General features: G+C 41.3%; 1 protein-coding gene across 6 annotated transcripts in view; it reads right to left on the bottom strand.

The window, feature by feature from the left end:
• The window catches only part of LOC112265042 (NADPH--cytochrome P450 reductase), a 44,234-nt gene that overhangs the window by 13,642 nt on the left and 11,506 nt on the right, over positions 1 to 19,086 (bottom strand). For 4 of the 6 annotated variants that reach the window (XM_024442040.2, XM_024442043.2, XM_042295802.1 and 1 more), the window contains exon 3: positions 7,577 to 7,625. In XM_024442040.2, coding sequence (XP_024297808.1) covers positions 7,577 to 7,625 — 49 coding nt within the window. Of the gene's footprint in view, positions 1 to 7,576; positions 7,626 to 16,729; positions 16,765 to 17,254; positions 17,668 to 19,086 lie in introns of all 6 variants that reach the window. The other 2 variants (XM_024442044.2, XM_024442045.2) reach the window with 2 other exon arrangements.

Here is a 19,086-nt window from a genome sequence, read left to right as displayed (position 1 = left end):
GAGCATCAGAGGTGAACAAGTTGCATACACAGCTCGAGCAAGACATTCATCAGCATTTCTCTCTCGTTCCTCCATTGAGTCAAAAAACCTTCTGATTCCAGGAGGACATTGAGCTGTTGCTATCGATAAGGTATCTGATTCATAATTTTCACCTTGAATAGAAGTAGAGGGACTTTTGTCAGAGGTTCCTTGTTGTGAGCACTGTGGGAACTTTATGCACTTGGCCAGATGATTCTGCATCTTTGTTGCATTCTTCATATATGATTTGGCACAGTATTTGCAAATGTACACATATTTTCCTTCTACATTAGCTGCAGTGAAATGTCTCCACACATCAATCAGATAGTGCCCGTGGCATTTTCCTGTAAAGATGAGAAAGTATGAGAAAAATATATATATTTATACAATTCCATGTACAGATAAATAGTTTAGCAGTTAGATTAAACAACTCCTTTGTAAGATAAATGTTTTAAAATGAAACTGTTATGGGATTTTTATGAATAATGACTAAATTATGTATACATTTAATGTAGAACTATAACTAAACAGAATACTATTCTGTCACTGTATGAATGTATGAATCTTATTATAATCATAACACTGAATATAATGGGTGTAGTTTTACTTCTGAATTAGAATTAGAAGGACTTTCTGTTCCTTGTTAGAAACGAATGGAGCTACAGTGGGGCAAAATAGTATTTAGTCAGCCACCAATTGTGCAAGTTCTCCCACTTAAAAATATGAGAGTCCTGTAATTTTCATCATAGGTACACTTCAACTATGACAGACAAAATGAGAGAAAAAATATCCAGAAAATCACATTGTAGGATTGTTAATGAATTTATTTGCAAATTATGGTGGAAAATAAGTATTTGGTCACCTACAAACAAGCAAGATTTCTGGCTCTCACAGACCTGTAACATCTTCTTTAAGAGGCTCCTCTGTCCTCCACTCGTTACCTGTATTAATGGCACCTGTTTGAACTTGTTATCAGTATAAAATACACCTGTCCACAACCTCAAACAGTCACACTCTAAACTCCACTATGGCCAAGACCAAAGAGCTGTCAAAGGACACCAGAAACAAAATTGTAGACCTGCACCAGGCTGGGAAGACTGAATCTGCAATAGGTAAGCAGCTTGGTTTGAAGAAATCAACTGTGGGAGCAATTATTAGGAAATGGAAGACATACAAGACCACTGATAATCTCCCTCGATCTGGGGCTCCACGCAAGATCTCACCCCGTGGGGTCAAAATGATCACAAGAACGGTGAGCAAAAATCCCAGAACCACACGGGAGGACCTAGTGAATGACCTGCAGAGAGCTGGTACCAAAGTAACAAAGCCTACCATCAGTAACACACTACGCCGCCAGGGATTCAAATCCTGCAGTGCCAGACGTGTCGCCCTGCTTAAGCCAGTACATGTCCAGGCCCGTCTGAAGTTTGCTAGAGAGCATTTGGATGATCCAGAAGAAGATTGGGAGAATGTCATATGGTCAGATGAAACCAAAATATAACTTTTTGGTAAAAACTCAACTCGTCGTGTTTGGAGGACAAAGAATGCTGAGTTGCATCCAAAGAACACCATACCTACTGTGAAGCATGGGGGTGGAAACATCATGCTTTGGGGCTGTTTTTCTGCAAAGGGACCAGGATGACTGATCCGTGTAAAGGAAAGAATGAATGGGGCCATGTATCGTGAGATTTTGAGTGAAAACCTCCTTCCATCAGCAAGGGCATTGATGATGAAACGTGGCTGGGTCTTTCAGCATGACAATGATCCCAAACACACCGCCCGGGCAATGAAGGAGTGGCTTCGTAAGAAGCATTTCAAGGTCCTGGAGTGGCCTAGCCAGTCTCCAGATCCCAACCCCATAGAAAATCTTTGGAGGGAGTTGAAAGTCCGTGTTGCCCAGCAACAGCCCCAAAACATCACTGCTCTAGAGGAGATCTGCATGGAGGAATGGGCCAAAATACCAGCAACAGTGTGTGAAAACCTTGTGAAGACTTACAGAAAACGTCTGTCATTGCCAACAAAGGGTATATAACAAAGTATTGAGATAAACTTTTGTTATTGACCAAATACTTATTTTCCACCATCATTTGCAAATAAATCCTACAATGTGATTTTCTGGATTTTTTTTTCTCATTTTGTCTGTCAAGGTTGAAGTGTACCTATGATGAAAATTACAGGCCTCTCTCATCTTTTTAAGTGGGAGAACTTGCACAATTGGTGGCTGACTAAATACTTTTTTGCCCCACTGTATCGTTAGACCGGCTGGAATATTGTGTTCCTTACAGGACATTCTGTCCCCACCCAGGGAGGGGAGAGACCTTGGGATTGTAGTAGGTTGTTTAACAGGTGGCAGACAATGTGAGAAGGCTTGTGAACTACACTGCTCAAAAAAATAAAAGGGAACACTTAAACAACACAATGTAACTCCAAGTCAATCACACTTCTGTGAAATCAAACTGTCCACTTAGGAAGCAACACTGATTGACAATACATTTCACATGCTGTTGTGCAAATGGAATAGACAACAGGTGGAAATTATAGGCAATTAGCAAGACACCCCCAATAAAGGAGTGGTTCTGCAGGTGGTGACCACAGACCACTTCTCAGTTCCTATGCTTCCTGGCTGATGTTTTGGTCACTTTTGAATGCTGGCGGTGCTTTCACTCTAGTGGTAGCATGAGATGGAGTCAACAACCCACACAAGTGGCTCAGCTCATCCAGTATGGCACATCAATGCGAGCTGTGGCAAGAAGGTTTGCTGTGTCTGTCGGCGTAGTGTCCAGAGCACGGAGGCACTACCAGGAGACAGGCCAGTACATCAGGAGACGTGGAGGAGGCCATAGAAGGGCAACAACCCAGCAGCAGGACCGCTACCTCCGCCTTTGTGCAAGGAGGAGCAGGAGGAGCACTGCCAGACCCCTGCAAAATGACCTCCAGCAGGCCACAAATGTGCATGTGTCTGCTCAAACGGTCAGAATCAGACTCCATGGGGGTGGTATGAGGGCCCGACATCCACAGGTGGGGGTTGTGCTTACAGCCCAACACCGTGCAGGATGTTTGGCATTTGCCAGAGAACACCAAGATTGGCAAATTCGCCACTGGCGCCCTGTGCTCTTCACAGATGAAAGCAGGTTCACACTGAGCACATGTGACAGACGTGACAGAGTCTGGAGACGCCGCAGAGAACGTTCTGCTGCCTCCAACATCCTCAAGCATGACCGGTTTGGCGGTGGGTCAGTCATGGTGTGGGGTGGCATTTCTTTGGGGGGGCCGCACAGCCCTCCATGTGCTCGCCAGAGGTAGCCTGACTGCCATTAGGTACCGAGATGAGATCCTCAGACCCCTTGTGAGACCATATGCTGGTTCGGATGGCCCTGGGTTCCTCCTAATGCAAGACAATGCTAGACCTCATGTGGCTGCTGGAGTGTGTCAGCAGTTCCTGCAAGAGGAAGATTGATGCTATGGACTGGCCTGCCCGTTCCCCAGACCTGAATCCAATTGAGCACATCTGGGACATCATGTCTCGCTCCATCCACCAACGCCACATTGCACCACAGACTGTCCAGGAGTTGGCGGATGCTTTAGTCCAGGTCTGGGAGGAGATCCCTCGGGAGACCGTCCGCCACCTCATCAGGAGCATGCCCAGGCGTTGTAGGGAGGTCATACAGGCACGTGGAGGCCACACACACTACTGAGCCTCATTTTGACTTGTTTTAAGGACATTACATCAAAGTTGGATCAGCCTGTAGTGTGGTTTTCCACTTTAATTTTGAGTGTGACTCCAAATCCAGACCTCCATGGGTTGATAAATTTGATTTCCATTGATAATTTTTGTGTGATTTTGTTGTCAGCACATTCAACTATGTAAAGAAAAAAGTATTTAATAAGAATATTTCATTCATTCAGATCTAGGATGTGTTATTTTAGTGTTCCCTTTTTTTGAGCAGTGTATATTGCCATAGTATCTGAGAGAAGGAGGGACATTTATGACGAAATGTGAGGTATATAGACCAATGTACCGTTCCCGTGAATAAACATTTAACTATTGTACTATTGTAGACTTGGCCTCTGTCTGTCTTCATTTCTATCAGTATCTTACAAATCCTGATATAGCAGACTGAGTAGTTTAATTGAATTGGTTAATGAACACGTGAACTAAATTCTCCTGACAGAAACATATATGGAAACAAGTGAATTAACACTCAGTTAGCAGGCTCAAGCAAGCTAAAACCCACATGGTAGCAAAAACGAACTAGCAGAAATTGTAAACAAGTTAGAATTTTTTTATTTACTAGTCAACAAAAAATAATATGTCAAAGAAAATATATTCACCCCACCCAGTATTGTAATCAAAACTCACCAGAAAGCATCTAGTCCTTGACTCAGACAGTGTAGTAGTGTGGGCTCAATAGCATCTCATTAGTGTGCAAGATCTTGAGAATCAGCTGTACATGTGATGGAAGAGTGCACTGCATATGTGATGGAAGAATGCACTGTGCATGACGAGCGTTGCAATTCCATTGAATTGGGGATAGTTTAACCTAAATCTGCCACAAGACCTAGAATTGCCTTGTGTGTATCCCACAAAAAAGTTCACTGTTATAAGCTGATGAATTTAAGCAAAATTCCAGTCCCATTGAAAATTTCCGGGAAAGTTTCCGACCCTTTGCAACCCTAATTCAAACAGACAGTTCTGTGCATTGAACATGTCAATACCTCTCATAAATACATGTAGTGATGAAGTCAATCTTGCCTCCACTTTGAACCATGCATATGATTAATGTTAGCTCCCTGTGTAAATCCAAGGGCCAGCTGTGCTGCTCTGTTCTGAGCCAATTGCAATTTTCCTAAGTCCCTTTTTGTGGCACCTGACCACATGATGGAACAGTAGTCCAGGTGTGACAAAACTTGGGCCTGTAGGACCTGCCTTGTTGATAGTGCTGTTAAGAAGGTAGAGCAGCACTTTATTATGGACATACTCCCCATCTTAGTTGCATCAATATGTTTTGACCATGACAGTTTACAATTCAGTGTTACTTCAAGCAGTTTAATCACCTCAACTTGCTCAATTTCCACATAATTTATTACAATATTTAGTTGAGGTTTAGGGTTTAGTGAATGATTAGTCCCATATACAATGCGCTTAGTTTTAGAAATATGTAGGGCTAACTTATTCCTTGCCACCCACTCTGAAACTAACTGCAGCTCTTTGTTGAGTGTTGCAGTTATTTCAGTCGTTGTAGTAGCTGACGTATAGTGTTGAGTCATTCGTATATATAGACACACACTTTACTCAAAGCCAGTAGCATGTCATTAGTAAAGATTGAAAAAAGTCATGGGCCTAGACAGCTGCCTTGGGGAATTCCTGATTCTACCTGGATTAGGCTGGATAGGCTTCCATTAAAGAACACCCTCTGCGTTCTGTTAGACAGGTAACTCTTTATCCACAATATAGCAGGGGGTGTAAAGCCATAACACTTACGTTTTTCCAGCAGCAGACTATGATCGATAATGTCAAAAGCCACACTGAAGTCTAACAAAATAGCCCCCCCAATCTTTTTATTATCAATTTCTCTCAACCAATCATCAGCCATTTGTGTAAGTGTTGTGTTTGTTGAATGTCCTTCCCTATAAGCATGCTGAAAGTTTGTTGTCAATTTGTTTACTGTAAAATAGCATTGTATCTGGTCAAACACTATTTTTTCACAAAAGTTTACTAAGGGTTGGTAAAAGGCTGATTGGTTGGCTATTTGAGCCAGTAAAGGGGGCTTTGCTATTCTTAGGTAGCAGGAATTACTTTTGCTTCACTCCAAGCCTGGGGGCACACAGTTTCTAGTAAGCTTAGACTGAAGTAATGGCAGATAGGAGTGGCAATATCGTCCGCTATTATCCCCAGTAATTTTCCATCCAAGTTGTCAGACCCCGGTGGCTTGTCATTGTTGATAGACAACAATAATTTGTTCACCTCTTCCACACTCACTTTACAGAATTCAAAATTACAATGCTTGTCTTTCATAATTTGGTCAGATATACTTGGATATGTAGTGTCAGCGTTTGTTGCTGGTATGTCATGCCTAAGTTTGCTAATCTTGCCAATGAAAAAAAATTAAAGTAGTTATCAGTTGGTTTTGTGATGAATTATCCATCTGGTTTAATGAATGAATGAGCGGAGTTTGCCTTTTTTCCCAAAATGTAATTCAAGGTGCACCAAAGCTTTTTACTAAATCATTCTTTATGTAATTTCTTAGTTTCATAGTGTAGTTTCTTCTTTTTATTCAGTTTAGTCACATGATTTCTCAATTTGCAATACGTTTGCCAATCGGTTGTGCAGCCAGACTTCATTTGCCTCATCTCTCTCAACCATACAATTTTTCAATCATCAATCTACAGGGATCAAACAGTTTTTACAGTCATTTTCTTAAATGGGTGCATGCTTATTAGTGACTGGAATAAGCAATTGTGTCTGTTTGCGCCTCATTACACACCACAGACCAACAAACATTCTTTACATCAACAGCATCATACACTATATTAGGCCCAGCCTTTAGAACTTTGGTGTTCCTAGATATGGCTACTATATTGTGATCAATATATCTGATGGATCTGGATACTGCTTTCAAGCAAATTTCTGCAGCATTAGTAAAGATGTGGTGAATACATGCTGATGATTTCCTTCCTGTGCAGGAATTTGATGCTAATTAGCATTTTCGAACCTGAGAGTAAATTGAACCGAATATATTGATAAAAATCACCTTGTCCGAGAGAGATGTACATGGTTATCAAAACATCACGCCAGGGTGAGCCTACATGAAGCACAACCTTTATTTTAAGTGTTTCTAAAATCCCCTATTGGTATTATGGCTATTTTCGCACCTCCAGTGTTGGGCTCTATGGTCTCAAGGCTTAGAAATCCTTCTTTAACCTGTCTCCTCCCCTTCTTCTACAATGATTGAAGTGGATTTAATAAGTGACATCAATAAGGGATCATAGCTTTCTATGTCATGGAAAGAGCAGGTCTTCTTTATGATTTGTTTACTCAATGTATGTCACCATTCATGGTTCCCATGATAAATCATTAGACAGTGAGCAACAGAGACAAGACGAAATGATGGCGTAAAATACCATCATTATTTTATTTAGTTCATCTTCTGATATCTGGGGACTTTGCAGCCAAATCACACTTGCTTACTCAAGCCTATATCAATTTCTCAAGATCAGCTAGTAACGTTACTGCGCAGGCCTAGGTTCAAATGCAATTTGAAATCTTTCAAATACATTTAGCGTTTGCTCTTTTCTGCCTGGATTGCCAGATGGCCACGGTTTTCACCTTTTCGACAATTCTATTGACTATTGTACCAGAAAAGCTCAATCCAGCCCAGAACATATTTCAAATGATTTCAAATAGCATTTGAACCCAGGTCTGGACTCAGGAGTCCGGAGGATCCACTGCAATCCGCCAAGCTGCCCTCTAGCTAAGAACCATTATGTAAAGCCAGTCTAGTAGCTTGACCATTGTCCTTCCCACCCCCAATATACCGGAAAATAGAAAAACACTAACTGTTTTCTTCATCTTCTCAATAAAACTAGTCTCTCGAGTAGAAGGTGCTCTGAAAGAAAAAGAAGACAAATGTTATGTACTTTCAAAGTCTATTGAGAAAATCATACACTGAAAAATCATTCTTTCACCACTATATGCTGGGACATTAAACACTGCAAATCAATTATGCTTTTCACAAACAAGAATAGCACATGCCTGGTACAGGGACGATCACTTTTCACACTAATAGTTTCACATGATGAACATTAATAGGAATGTTACAAGCATGTCATTGGAGGACCTTCACACTTTCCTATAGCCTGGTTGCCAGATCGGTTTGTGTTTCAGCCAACATTGCTTGGCATGACAGTGAACACCACAACAGAGGAGTTGGCTAAAAGAATGCCAGGCTATCTTGTTTAAGAACCTATTCTCACTACGAGAGACTGCCAAGAGAGTGAGAAAATACCCTTGGCTAGACCTTTTACTGCAATGTAAACTTGTTAACTTGTCACATCTTCGACCGCTGCTTCCGGAGGCAGCGCATGTCACTGGCCCGATTGTCTGATCTTCATGTCTTAAAGTAATGATGGACTGTCATTCCTCTTTGCTTATTTCAGCTGTTCTTGCCATAATATGGATGGTCCACAAATGAACTTTTAACAAGGAACACCTGTTAATTGAAATGCATTCCAGGTGACTAACTCATGAAGCTGGTTGAGAGAATGTCAAGTGTGCAAAGCTCTCATCAAGACAAAGGGTGGCTACTTCGAAGAATCTCAAATATATTTTGATTTAACACTTTTGTTTACAACATGATTCCATGTGTTATTTCATAGTTTATGTCATCACTATTATTCTAGAATGTAGAAAATAGTAAAAATATAGAAAAACCCTGGAATGAGTAGGTGCGTCCAAACTTCTGACTGGTACTGTATTTCAAAAAGTGAGACACACTTTTTGTACCATATGCCACAGTCTAAAGAGAGACTGTACTTCCTGATTTGGCCTCGTTTTAGATTTGGTCATTAAGAAATGCAAACGGCCATGACTGAATTCAAACCTGAGTTGGTTTCGTGTGTGTGTGTTCGCAGGTGGGACACCTCAGCTGGTGTGCGACTGTGACAAAATTGGTTTGACTTTGGATAGCCTCTCTCTTTGGATAGCCTAGTCAGGGCTAGTTAGGAACCATCAAATTACACAATGTAAATGAGAGGATTTATAGGATTTCAGTCTTTGCATAACGTATAGAGTCCCCTCCCTCTATATGAAAATAGCTTCCCTTGACCTTTCTCCATTATTTTCTTTTCATCTCAGAGCTTGCTCGTTCACGCCCACATCTGCTTTTGGTTAGGTTATGATGGTAGAACCCTTTTCACTTTCTAAAAATAATGTATGCATTGCATGCTTATGTTTTACGTGTTAGTCATCAGTTATCTTGCTTTCATCCTTCTTCCTGTATCCTTCTGACCATAGTACGTCCAGCTGTCATAAATGTACGTATGGTCTTGGTTATTGTACTCTTTCAAAAATAGAGTATAGCCTGGGTGTCATATGGCCTGGCAACTAGACCTATTTAATGCTCAGCTCTCCTTAATGGTTCGCTCCAACACACTCTGAATTGATGATTACTTCAGTGCTGCCAAATGTGGGCAGGATGGAAACAAACCCAACCGTCATTTGTTGTGATGCAGTCACGACCATAAGTCTCACAAAATTCAGTTTTGGACGAGACCAATTTTATCCTATTTACAATTTGTAGTCAAATTTGACAGTAGAATAAATGTTTGACTCATATCAAATCAAAAATTGTATTGGTTACATACAGATGTTATTGCGGTTGTAGTGAAATGCTGGGTGTTCCTAGCTCCAACAGTGCAATAGTACCTAACAATTCACAACAATAGACACAAATCTAAAAGTAAAAGAATGGAATTAATATATAAATATTAGATTGAGCAATGTCGGAGTGGCATTTACTAAATTACAGTAGAATAGAATACAGTATATACATATGAGATGAGTAAAGCAGTTTTTAAACATTATTAAAGTGACTAGTGTTCCATTATTAAAGTGGCCAGTGATTCCAAGTCTATGTATATAGGGCAGCAGCCTCTAAGGTCAGGGTTGAGTAACCAACGGAAGCCGGCTAGTGATGGCTATTTAACAGTCTGATGGCCAGCCTTGAGATAGCTGTTTTTCATTCTCTCAGTCCCAGCTTGGATGCACCTGTACTGACCTCGCCTTCTAGACGATAGCGGGGTGAACAGGCCATGGCTAGGGCGGTTTATGTCCTTGATCTTTTTGGCCTTCCTGTGACAACGGGTGCTGTAGCTGTACTCAATGACACATAGGCTGGGGGGGGTTTCTACTTAGCTAACATATGTTCATGTTTTAAGACAGTCATAGCAAGGTTCATTTAGCCATTTGATTTGGAGTTCTAGGCACTTAAGGTATATAAAATAAATTACAATTATTTGATGAAACATTGAATTTGGCCTTATTGCTTAGTCCATAGAAATGTATCGAACAACAGCTTTATAAATGGATAAAGACAGCCCCACCCCCCCAAAATTTAAATGAAGTTGGTCTGAAGTGCCTGTCCTATATCTGATAAGAGAACAAAAAATGTTTTATGCACTTAACACCTTATTTAAGGCACTGAACTATCTTCATATATTCACTTCCATAATTTTTCTTACTGCTAACCGGCTACCTTCAGACTAGTTTTGTGAGGCTTGTGGGCGTCCTAGAGCAAACTGACAGAAGTTGGCAGATCGGATTTACCAACTTCATACAAGTATCGTGATGCTTGTGGGGGTCGTAGAGCAAAACGGAAGACATCATCATACTTGTGAGTCTCACATCTTTGCATAGAGGGCTCAAAATATACTGACCAAAAATAAACGCAACATGCAACAACTAGCGATTTTACTGCGTCACAGTTCATATAAGGAAATCAGTCAATTCATTAGGCTAAGCATTTCACATGACTGAGCAGGGGTGCAGCCATGGGTGAGCCTGGAAAAACATAAGCTCACACATTGGGGAGCCAGTCCCAGCCAATCAGAATTAGTTTTCCCCCACATAAAGACTGTATTACAGTCAGTTTCATCAGCTGTCCAGGTGGCTGGTGTCAGACAATCCTGCAGGTGAAGAAGCTGGATGTGGAGGTCCTTGGTTGGCGTGGTTACACATGGTCTGCGGTTGGACGTACTGCCAAATTCTCTAAAAAGAAGTTGGAGGCGGCTTATTGTAGAGAAATGAACATTAAATTATCTGGCAAAAGCTCTGGTGGACATTCCTGCAGTTAGCATGCCAATTGCACGCTCTCTCAAAACTTGAGACATCTGTGGCATTCTGACAAAAGGATAAAATGCACCAACAGGGATATAAACAAATTTGTGCACAACATTTGAGAAATGTTTTTTCTGGGATCATTTCTTTCAGCTTATGAAACATGGTACAAGCAGTTTACGTGTACCGTTTATATTTTTGTTTAGTATAATAAACATAAGAGCCCAGCAAAATGGATGAGTGTGACGGTATAGCAGGAACAACGGCACCTAGTGGTCAAAACCTGGTACTTTCACACTACTTTATGGTAAATGATGCAAGGGACTTCAACTACTAATTTCTCTGTGGGTAAAAAACTTCCAGATTCACAAGGAATACATTACATAGTATGGAAAAGCAATATTCCAAGCTACAGCTTCATAGTAATTGTCCAAAAGACAATTTCTACTGGTTGTTGGGGTGGGATTGCATGGGGTGTGGGGGGGTATGGTCTGTGGGTGGCTTTTGTCCAACAAAATGTGGACTCCTCCCATCTTACACATTGGTAGGAAAAAGTTTACCCAACATCTGATTTGGAACACTATATTTATTCAATAAATATAAATTAACATTTGGATGCAATCAATTAGCTGAATTTCTCAGATCAAATTATATTGAAACAAAATAATGATTCATGACTTGGTAACAGGAAATACATTTATTTCCATGACATACTTTAAAAGTAAATGTTAGACTGAAGTACAATCAACTTTTAAAAAGTTACTTATAATGCAACATCAATTGAAAATCTTTTGGATATCAGAGCAACCTTGAGGGAATCTTATTTGAGTCAGAAAAGGATGTTCATAGAGGGAGGATGTACAAAACCTTTTCAGAGAGCATATCCAACTGGCAAATCTCAATCTTAACCAAGACTTAAAAATAACTGATGTTGGCAAAAGATGGCGGGAAAGAGCATAACTAACGGAATTACAGTTAACGAAAACGTATGCTCAATCCAGTATAAACTAACCTATTATACAGTGACAAAATGTACAAATTCTACAGCACAACAGCAGAGTCATGTCTTCAGTGTAAAATTAATAATTACTCAATAATTAATGCTTTCTGGGAATGCTTGTCACGCCCTGGTCTTAGTATTTTGTGTTTATATATTTATTTGGTCAGGCCAAGGTGTGACATGGGTTTATTTTGTGTTGTGTTTTTGTATTGGGGTTTTTCGTAGGTTTTGGGATTGTGGCTGAGTAGGGGTGTCTAGCATAGTCTATGGCTGCCTGAGGCGGTTCTCAATCAGAGTCAGGTGATTCTCGTTGTCTCTGATTGGGAACCATATTTAGGTAGCCTGGGTTTCACTGTGTTTTGTGGGTGATTGTTCCTGTCTCTGTGTTAGTTGTCACAAGACAGGCTGTATAGGTTTTCACATTCCGTTTGTTGTTTTTGTATTGTTCGTTTTCATCGTTATTTAAGATGTCTCGATTTAACCACGCTGCATTTTGGTCCGACTCTCCTTCAACGGAGGAAAGCCGTAACAATGCTGTAAAGTCCAGAAATTGTGGGTGGAAATAGAAAGATGGCTGCCAGAAGTATTACAAATGTAAACATACGTTTAATCCATCTGTCTGCATATTTCAAGACATGGCAACCCGATGGGTTGGACAATTCTCTTCTAATCACTCATCTTGAAAAAACAAAATCAATCAATCCGCCATCATTAACACACAGGAAAATTCTAATTATTTATTTAAAAAAATAAAACAATTGCTGATGCCAATCCACTACCTATCAGACCTGGGACAACGAACTTCAACTACACTCAAAATGAAGGGAAGAAACAACTTGCTCTCGCTCTCTGTCGAATCGTACTACACCGGCTCCAACGCTCGTCAGATGAGGCAGGGCTTGCCAACTATTACAGACTACAAAGGGAAGCACAGCCGAGAGCTGCCCAGTGACAAGCCTACCAGATGAGCTAAATTACTCTGTTCGCTTCGAGGCAAGTAACACTGAAACATGCATGACAGCAGCAGCTGTTCCGAACGACTGTGTGATCACACTCTCCGCAGCAGAGGTGAGTAAGACCTTTAAACAGGTCAACATTCACAAGGTCGCAGGGCCAGACAGATTACCAGGATGAGTACTCCAAGCATGCGCTGACCAACTGGCAAGTGTCTTCACTGACATTTTCAACCTCAACACAATTATCCCAGAAACCAATTTGCATACCGCCCCAACGGATCCAATCTCTACTGTACTCCACACTGCCCTTTCATACCAGGACAAAACGAACACCTATGTGAGAAGGCTATTCACTGAATACAGCTCAGAGTTCAACACCATAGTGCCTTCAAAGCTCATTACTAAGCTAAGGACCCTGACACTAAACACCTCCCTCTGCAACTGGATCCTGGACTTCCTGATGGGTCGCCCCCAGGTGGTAAGGGTAGGTAACAACATACTCGCTACGCTGATCCTTAGCACACATCCGACGGGCCCCCGTGTTCAGTCCCCTCCTGTACTCCCTGTTCACTCATTAAGTTTGCCGATGACACAACAGTGTCTGATCACCAACAACGACGAGACAGAATATAGGGAGGAGGTCAGAGACCTGGCCGTGTGGTGCCAGGACAACAACCTCTCCCTCAACGTGTTCGGGACTAAGGAGATGATTGTTAACCCATTCTCATCGACGGGGCTGTAGTGGAGCAGGTTGAGAGCTTCAAGTTCCTTGGTGTCCACATCACCAACAAACTAACATGGTCTAAGACAGTCGTGAAGAGGGCACGACAAAACCTATTCCCCCTTAGGAGACTGAAAAGATTTGGCATGGGTCCTCAGATCCTCAAAAGGTTCTACAGCTGCACCATCGAGAGCATGACTGACTGGTTGCATCACTGCCTGGTATGGCAACTGCTCGGCCTCCGACCACAAGGCACTACAGAGGGCAGTGAGTACGGCCCAGTACATCACCGGGGCCAAGCTTCCTGCCATCCAGGACCTCTATACCAGGAGGTGTCCGAGGAAGGCCCTAAAAATTGTCAAAGACTCCAGCCACCCTAGTCATAGACTGTTCTCTCTGCTACCACACGGAAAACGGTACCGGAGCGCCAAGTCTAGGTTCAACAGGCTTCCAAACAGCTTCTACCCCCAAGCCATAAGACTACTGAACATCTAATCAAATGGCTACCCAGATCTCTTGCATTGCCACCTCCCCCCTTTACACTACTGCTACTCTCATTATAAATGCATAAGTCACTTAAATAATTCTACCCACATATATATTAACCTCAAATTACATCAACAAACAAATTACCCCCGCACATTGACTACCAGTACCCCCTGTATTTAGCCTCGCTATTGTTATTTTACTGCTGCTCTTTAATTATTTGTTACCTTCTTATTTTTTTAGGTATTTTTCTTAAAACGGCATTGTTGGTTAAGGGATTGTAAGTAAGCATTTCACTGTAAGGTCTACTGTTGTATTTGGAGCATGTGACAAATTAAATGTATTTTGATTTATCATGACATTTGTCTTAGTTCTTACTCTCCAACTCCACCTCGACTTGTTTCAATACAAATATTTTCTTCTTATATCTCCTCCTGAGGGTGCTGGACTTCGTGATGAGCGGATCCATCAAGGTGCCGGATTTTCCCTCTGCTTGCTCTGCAAATTTGTCTGCATCCTTCATCAGGCTGCCAGATACCTCCAGCAGTTTCTTCTTTTACTTTCTCTACAGCGCATCTGTTGTCCTCTGCAGCTTTTCTCTTCTGCCCTTACACAGCACGTTACCTCTTCTCCTGGTCCAGGTGTGCTCTGTATTTTGACCTTGCTGATAAAGCAGAGGTCAGTAGCTCCTTGGTGAGAGGGACCTTTACAACCCCACCACAGACTGACATAATCCCACACCAGTCCCTGGGTAATGATTGTACCCTCCTAGGGATGGTGTGGTGACCGTATTACCGCCAAGCCTGCGGTCATGAGTCACGAAGGCAGTCAAATTCCACATGTCCGTTTAGTCACGGTTGTTAGGCTTCTCCAAGCGCCGTTGCTGCTGCTGGTCATTAGTAGCCTATCGAACTTGCTAACTGCCTGATACTCAGCACGCCATTGTCCCTGTAATCACTCTGACATCAATGGAAAATCAAATCAAACACTTCATGAAAGACCATGAGCTCATGTTGCGCAACATTTCTATAGGCTATGCAATAGTGGGAGAAAACATGGCCGCTAATAAAAAAGAGGATCTAATGAGCTTCTATAGGCTCGGCCTACTATATTTATTTCTTAACTTTCCTAATATTAAGCACATTGCTTATATTCACAACAGGAGTATAGCCTACCTGGCTGGCATGAAAATAATCCACTGGGAAAAGTGTCCTCCATTCACTATTTAAGTGCGTAGATGACATGTATTTTTTCCTGCTGCACGTTTCTATACAGATGCATGATAATGGTCCATTCTAAATCATAACAAATGTCACACATATACTAAATAATATATGTAAAGACAAGATCAAATCAAGAATAGTCATTGGCCAAATAACTTCTTAAAATTTAGCACATGAATTCACTTTATAAGGGGTGTAGCGCCTAACTGGCATATATATATATAAGCAACACGTGAGTTCCAAATTTGGGGAAGATCATTTTCACCATAAAAATGCACTAATGCACTTTAGGCTAATGATTTTGCGTTTCGTTAGACCTACTCATCTTGTTGGCTGCCGAGAAGTAAATGTGGACAGTTCAAACAATATCGTCAATATACACCTCGGAATTGGACACGCGCAGTTGCATCCCCGATGTGTCTGTCTTCACTTGTAGCCTGTGAGAAAGACCCGATCACGTGACAGTGAGCCGTGTGAATTAAAGACGCTTCGGATTGAGCAGCACACTCAGAGAGAAGGGTACAACGCAACACTTTGTGCTGCAAAGGGCATAGATTTTTTTTAGGGTGCATTACGGCCACAAAGGGGATGCCGCCATGAAGGCAGTGCTGTCAAATTGTGAATGAGGCTATTGGTGTGTATAGACTGCGCAAAAAACAAAAGCAGAGCACATGCCTTTCAAGTGACTTTAAAAAAATCATTATTAGAGCCTCAACATGCAGCCTTACAATGCATTAAAAACAAAAACATGTTGTCAATGTTTGTAGAACAACTAAAGTTACTAGAATAACTCTAAACTAAGCAAATAGGAGTACCTATTTCTTTGTTAACCGCTCCACACAGAATAGCCGCATGTCCGCACTCCCTCAAATCATTTGGAGAAAATATTTAGATTTTATTCAGCTTTGTCCAATTGTATTCTTCATACTATAAAATAACACCACAGTATTATAAGCATATCATGTCTGCTAAATTAACTAGTGTAGCCAACAGCCATTTGGCATAGCTAGATCAGGACCCAACATAAGGACAACTCAGAGTATGCTATTCTTTTCTTCTGAAATAAACACAATATTCTTCATATCATGCTTCTTTAGACTTGTCTAAAATAAACAATGGATTCATTGTGAAGGTGTAGGCTATATTACATGGATTTATTATACTTTTTAAAATGTCTTCTAAGCTGTGTGGGGAAGCCAGGAGATTCTAAATGTGTTAATGTTAACGGTCAAGTACCGTGAAACCGGCAGTTATTTGCTTGACAAATCACCGGCTGACAATTTTGTGACCGCCACAGCCCTATACCCTCCTGCATGTTACAGGTTTCCAACTCCTTGTTGATGGAGAAGCCTCTCTCGACAGCTGCCTGCCCATGGGACAGAAGAAGCTTCTTACAGAAACCCCAAAGCTCAGGGTACGATTGGCTGAGGAAACCATGCAGGAACACATCCAGCCTCGTCTCTGTGGGCCGGAAAGAGAGGAAGTGCTTACTTTTGTCCTCAAGGGATAGGAAGTTCCCACATCACCTGTAATAAAACAGTTGAAAAGAAATAAGTGAAAACTATTATTTAGATGAATCATATTACATCAGACATAAGTTATAGTTGTGTATACATTTGGTAATAAATCCAGAACAAAACCTCTTCCAGAACTATTCTATTAAACTGTTACTACCAGCAGAGACACCTCCTGACAACTGCTTGTCGAGCAGAAACTTATGCACAAGACTGCTCATGCTTTCCTGACACCAGTCTGGGTCAGAGTATGACAGTGAGGTCCAAACACACCATCCGTCTTATGGTGGGGTATTTCAGGGGGCTCTTGTCCTGTACTTTCTTTTGGATGTTTGACATAGCCTTCATGCAGTCCCTCCTAAACTCTAGGACAGTGAGTTCTCCTTACACTGTTTTTTCTCCAAGGACAGTGGGCCGTAATTTGCGCTGAATGACTTAATACAATAGAAAACTATCCTCACCATAATTTGATAGAAAGTAATACTTTAAATTCTCACATTACCTTCAGGACTGATTCGGCACCTTAGCCTATGTCAACTTCCTTCTGGTGGGCCCAATTATTTTGGTCAGCGACACCCAGTCTGATCATCTGTCCTGGAGGAGCTCCCTCTTGACAGAACGCCTAAGCAGACTATGCCAACAGGAAAACTCTAAATGTAATGCAAATACCATTTTAATTAACCACATTCATCATTAAATACATGTATATTTCCAAAACTCTTATCTTTATCATCACCTCTATCATAAGCTTCATATCATCAACAGTACAATCAGTGAAAAGAGATTTAATCAAAACGGCAATATCAAAAATTGTGCACTGCTATAATATAAATCATTACCATTATCAACTCTTTGTAGTGGAGTGGCATCACTGGCTCGTCAATCTGGTACTTGGTCAAAAAGGGGCTGAAAGTCCTGGAGACAACCATGAAGAACCGCAGTTTGACCCAAGATGAGCTGATCTTGCTGAGCTGTTTGTGTCAAAACGACTGTTCCAGGGGTTGAGAGCAATGCAAGTGGTGTAGTCAGCCTGTAACGTTAGCCGTCTACCGTAGTTTCATGTCGACTTCGGTTACCACTTCACCACAGCCAATCTCTGCTAGCTAACAGATTAATGCACATGCTGTGTTGAAAGAAAATATGCCAACAGTCATGAGTGACTCACTGACTTCTGTCCGCTGCGGGAACGTTACAGGCTGACTACACCGCTCACATCGCCTGCGGGAGCGTTGCAAAATAAATTTAGAAATCTATATTATTCAATTATTGCGAGCCAACGAGTGTCTTCGTTGCCAAGTGCTAAAATAGAAGTCAGTTCTATTTGTAACGCAGATTGCGCTGCAAGTCCTGGCACCTGTCCCATCTCCTCACTGGTTTATAGAAGCAGGTACCCACGTGCCATCTCCTCATTGGTTATACCCATGTGGGTGACTGAAAGACGAACGAGGTCAGTGGCGGTAATGCACCTAATTTATGAAAGTTGCCAATCGCAATATAAAGTCAAGAGAAGAAAAGGCCTGGAAGGAAGAGAGATGACTAGAAACTATTCGGTTGACCATTTTGTGTGTAGATTAATTGGCGGAGTACAGGGCCTTGTGCATTTCAGGTAAAATAACAACTGAATGTTTATAATCTCAGGACAAATTAGCTAGCAACAGCAAGCTAGCTAAATAGGACAAATTAGCTAGCAAATGCAAGCTAACTAGCTAAATTGCCATAAATGTTTAATGCTTTTCGACCAGTTCCCAAATTAATATAATTGGTTCAGAGTTTGTTTTGATATTTTAATCTGCGTGTCGTGATCACGTTTGGTGTGGGGGGACAAAATACATTTATGCACGTTGGCGCACACGCGCAGCCGGTTTGGGTTCCGTGTTAGTGTGGTTCCACTCTGCGCGTGACTCAAGCTAAAATGAGTTCCTTCCATTGAAGTAAATTACAAATCACAATCCTATCACCAATTCTTTACATCACCTCTGTTCAACGCAAACGGAACATAATTAAAAGTAGTCAATATCCCAATCTATATTTTTTAAGACCTTTTAAAAATGTATTTAAGACTTAAAATAATTTATCTAAATTAAAAGCCTTAAGACTTTAAGGACCCACGGACACCCTGGTCTGGGCAGGTGTGATGTCGTTAATGTTTGCATGATGTTGTCGTTTGTATAGTTTATAAAATCTTCCCAAAAATGTAATATAGTTCAGGAATGCTAATCATTCACAACTAGGAGCAGTGTGAGTCGCCGATAGAAATGGGAAATATGCTTTTGTCCTCAAGCCGGGGCATCCCATTCAAACTTAACCATACAGAATTAAACAGCTATCAACTGA

The sequence above is a fragment of the Oncorhynchus tshawytscha genome, linkage group LG13, assembly GCF_018296145.1.
Source record: "Oncorhynchus tshawytscha isolate Ot180627B linkage group LG13, Otsh_v2.0, whole genome shotgun sequence".
Lineage (NCBI taxonomy): Eukaryota > Metazoa > Chordata > Actinopteri > Salmoniformes > Salmonidae > Oncorhynchus > Oncorhynchus tshawytscha.
This window is presented reverse-complemented; position numbering and strand designations above follow the sequence as displayed.